This window comes from Alexandromys fortis, unplaced genomic scaffold, assembly GCF_014885135.2.
Source record: "Alexandromys fortis isolate MF-2015 unplaced genomic scaffold, M_Fortis_MF-2015_v1.1 scaffold_3100, whole genome shotgun sequence".
In the NCBI taxonomy this organism is placed as follows: Eukaryota; Metazoa; Chordata; class Mammalia; order Rodentia; family Cricetidae; genus Alexandromys; species Alexandromys fortis.
Window position 1 is genome coordinate 1 of NW_026070969.1, and position 3562 is coordinate 3562.

General features: G+C 49.9%; 1 protein-coding gene across 1 annotated transcript; it reads left to right on the forward strand.

Annotated features, from left to right (window-relative positions):
• Window positions 1–755: 755 nt before the first annotated feature.
• On the forward strand, window positions 756–2108 carry LOC126496355 (carcinoembryonic antigen-related cell adhesion molecule 10-like). Its single transcript, XM_050133876.1, has 2 exons — window positions 756–904; window positions 1717–2108. Exons 1-2 carry the CDS (start codon window positions 841–843, stop codon window positions 2082–2084), a joined length of 432 nt encoding a protein of 143 aa, XP_049989833.1. The 5' UTR covers window positions 756–840; the 3' UTR covers window positions 2085–2108.
• Window positions 2109–3562: the final 1454 nt, after the last annotated feature.

The following is a 3562-nucleotide window of genomic DNA, read 5'->3' on the forward strand; positions in this document are numbered from 1 at the left end:
CTCCATCCCAGTTCCAACAGACCTGGAGCTCCCTCACATAATCATTTCCTGTGTCTCTGAAAACCCAACTCTACAAGGAGACCCTATGTAGTCCCCTCCCCATCACAACACCCATGAGGAAAAACAGGGAGGTCACAGGGCAGTCACCAAGGAGAACAAAGGCATCCCAGAAGAGTCAGGGAGGGCAGACCTGAATCACATTCAAAGAGCACAGGAAGCTGGGGAGAGGGGTGTCTCCCTGGGGCTCTCTATAGGGAGCTGAAGCAACAGTCCTCTTTCTAGGACACAGGTCACCTCCTCCTGCACACAGGGATGTGAACCCCTGAGATAACTTGTATCCCTGGATCAGACACCTGACTGATGAGAGCAGTGACCATGGATCTGGTCCCTCCCCAGTCAACACACAGACAATTTCCAGCCCCTAGAAATAACTGCCACTACCTCCTTGGAGTAACTCCTACTTTCCCAGAGTGTTGAGATCACAGGGCAGACTGGGCTCTGCTGGGTTTTTGTATCACAAGGAAATACACTCTTGGCTATAGGAAGTGCAGAGATAAGGCCCTGGGGTAAGCTGCTGTTCTCTAGGGGCACAGGACACTTCCAAACCTTGTGGCTCAAAGTATGCTTTAGAACACAGAACCAGAAAGAAAGAAATAGAAAGAAGGGGGGCAGCACTGACACACAGACTCCACCCCCAGCCCATGTGACTCCAGGAGGCGTCCTCCTCTGGGAGGAGGCTAAGGAAGAAAAGCAGAGCAAACACCAGAGCAGCCAGGCTTGGCAGCAGCCTGACAGACAAACCTCCTGTCCAGAGGAAGAGCCTAGGCCACAGCAGAGACCATGGAGCTCTCCTCAACCCCTCTCCACAAAGGGCAGCTACCCTGGAGGGGACTCCTGCTGACAGGTGAGGAGACATTCCTCAGGGGTGTGGACAGTAGAGGAGCTCAGAGACTGGATGGGGTCTTCTGGGAGGGGGACTGTCCTGAGAGGAGACATCTGGCTTCTGCTTGAAGCCTGAGAGCAAAAGGAAGCTCATAGTGAATGTGAATTGGTAAGTGGGGAGGAAAACCTCAGGGGTTCCCCACAGTAAGTTTATCAGCACTGGCCTCTGTACCCTGAAGACTGACTTCCACAAATGTGTCAGGGTAACTCTCTAAGTGAAACTCAAACTGGGGCCAGTAAACATGGCCAATTCATACATATGACCCTGAGGAATCTGCACATAAACCCCAGGCTCTGGGACAGTGATTTGCTCACAGGAGTCTGAACCTGTTCCAGGCAGTGAGGTTTAAATAAAAATCAAACCAGTTCTCCTCACAGAGTCCTGGTGCTATGAAGCAGGAAGACAGAGCAACAAGGACATCTAGAAGGTGGGGTTGGGATTGACAAGGACTTCAGAAGAAACAGAGCTGGGAAGTCAGAAAATGAAGGCTGGAGTCTTTAGAGGAGGAGGTCAGAGAAGACATGCCTACACTCACCAAAGATTCTGAGTGTGAACAGGGATCTGAGGGAGTGAGGGGTGAGCTGTGCAGACACCCAAGAAAACAGTTTCATTCACTTGGAAAGATTCAGGGGTACTGAGATATGGGGGTGATGATGCTGACCTCCCCCCAATAGGACACGCACACCAAGGCTGAGAGTTGAACACACCCAGGTCTCAATTTCTACCAAATGCAAAGATCTAATATTGATAGATTTTTCTCTCTTCCTTCTTAGCCTCACTTTTGATCTACTGGAGCTCTCCCACCACGGCCAACGTCACTGTGGAACCAGTTCCGCCCCATGTTGCTGAAGGGGCGAATGTTCTTCTACTTGTCCACAATCTGTCAGAGACACCCCAAGTCTTTTACTGGCACAAGGGAGAAAATCCGGATAACAGTAATGAAATTGCACGATTTATAACGTCAGATAATGTAAATACAGCAGGGCCTGCATACAGTGGCAGAGAGACAATATACCCCAATGGATCCCTGCTCTTCCAGAACGTCACTCAGAAAGACACTGGAGCCTACATGTTGCGAATGCTAATGCAAAGCTATGATGATAAGAAAGTATCCGTGCAGTTCCATGTCCACCGTAAGTAATTCTCTGTAACCTCTGGGTCATGGGTAGACTTAATCCTACTTCACACATAGAATTGTCAGTGCTGGATGACTCTGTGTTATGGTCCCCACATTGTGGTTCATCATTTAGTAAAGGACACGGAGTGGAGGAAACAGCAATAAATCAGGATCCCTAACTTGAATCCACCCTCTGAGAGAGAAGGTGAGGTAACTCAGCCCAGGCATCTCAGAATCTGCCCAGGGTCTTAGATGCTCATCATGAACATGGCCTTAAGAAAGACTCTTCAGGACACAGGCAGGGCCTGGCTGAGAAAACCATGAAATTCTCACAGAGACATGAATACCTGGAGCTTTGCTCCAGACCTCCATCCCAGACTGGACCAGGAATCCTGAGAAGCTTGTAGACTGGGTTTGAATTTGACCTCCTGTTGGAACTGACAGGGGACAATGATTGATTGTAGGCTGGTAGTCTGCTGACCGTCAACCTGTGAGAGCCATGTCTGAGACAGATCACGTGGGCATCTCCTCCTGAGACTCATTATGCTCAGCATAGGTGGAGGGGTATGAAAGGCAACCAGCCGGGTGTCCTGATGGTCTTCTGAGTCCTCAAAGGAAGGCGGAGAGCCCTAAAGAGATGGGAGAAAAGTGTACAAATGGCAGGTCCTTGCCTCTGGGGGTTCAGCCCTGGGATTATTACCAGCAGGCAAATAGTAAGAGACACTGCTTGGTGGAAGGTCAGGTCATTGCTCACATTTCAGGTGAACTTGTAGGCAATGATCATTTACCCTGTGCCCTATTCTAGGGAAACTGAGACAGGAAACACAGTCGGTGAGTCAGGGTCACACAGGCCATGGGTGGCACAAGCTATCTGTCCACAGCCACATCTCCAGCCTCCCCACCATGGAGACTCTATTAGGTGCCCCTGAGTCTTATAGTTCATTTCCTAGACTCGGGCTTCTTTTATGATTCCCTGATTCATGTCAATCAACATCAAACTCCTGACAAGAATGGCCCATCTGAAGCCCAGCTTGACCTGAATGGCAACCAGATCCTGATCTGTGTGGGATCTCTGACGGGCTGTCAGGTTCTCAGGGAAGCTCAATGTGAAGACTAATCATGACCTATCTGTAGGAGAGCCCTGAGCAGCAAAGGCTTGGAGGGCGCTGGTCCTCACTGAGCAGGGGAGATCAGGGCAGCTGGAGGGACTTACACATTGTGTCCCAAGACATGCAATGCATCAGTGAGGACCAGGAGATAACATGAGGTCTCTGATTCCAAGTCTCGAGTCTGTCCATCACCACACACTGCAGCTCAATTCCCTCCTGGGAAAGCCCTTGCTTCTCCCATACACAACACAGGAGACCCCATTGTTTCTGAGAGCTCAGCTACTCCATCTGCCTGTAATTTGCTTCCTGCATGATTCTTTAAGGATCTGGGTTTGTGGGGAGCTAAGAGACCATCTCAGAATAATCAGAATCTGGAGTAGTGCAGAAATCTGG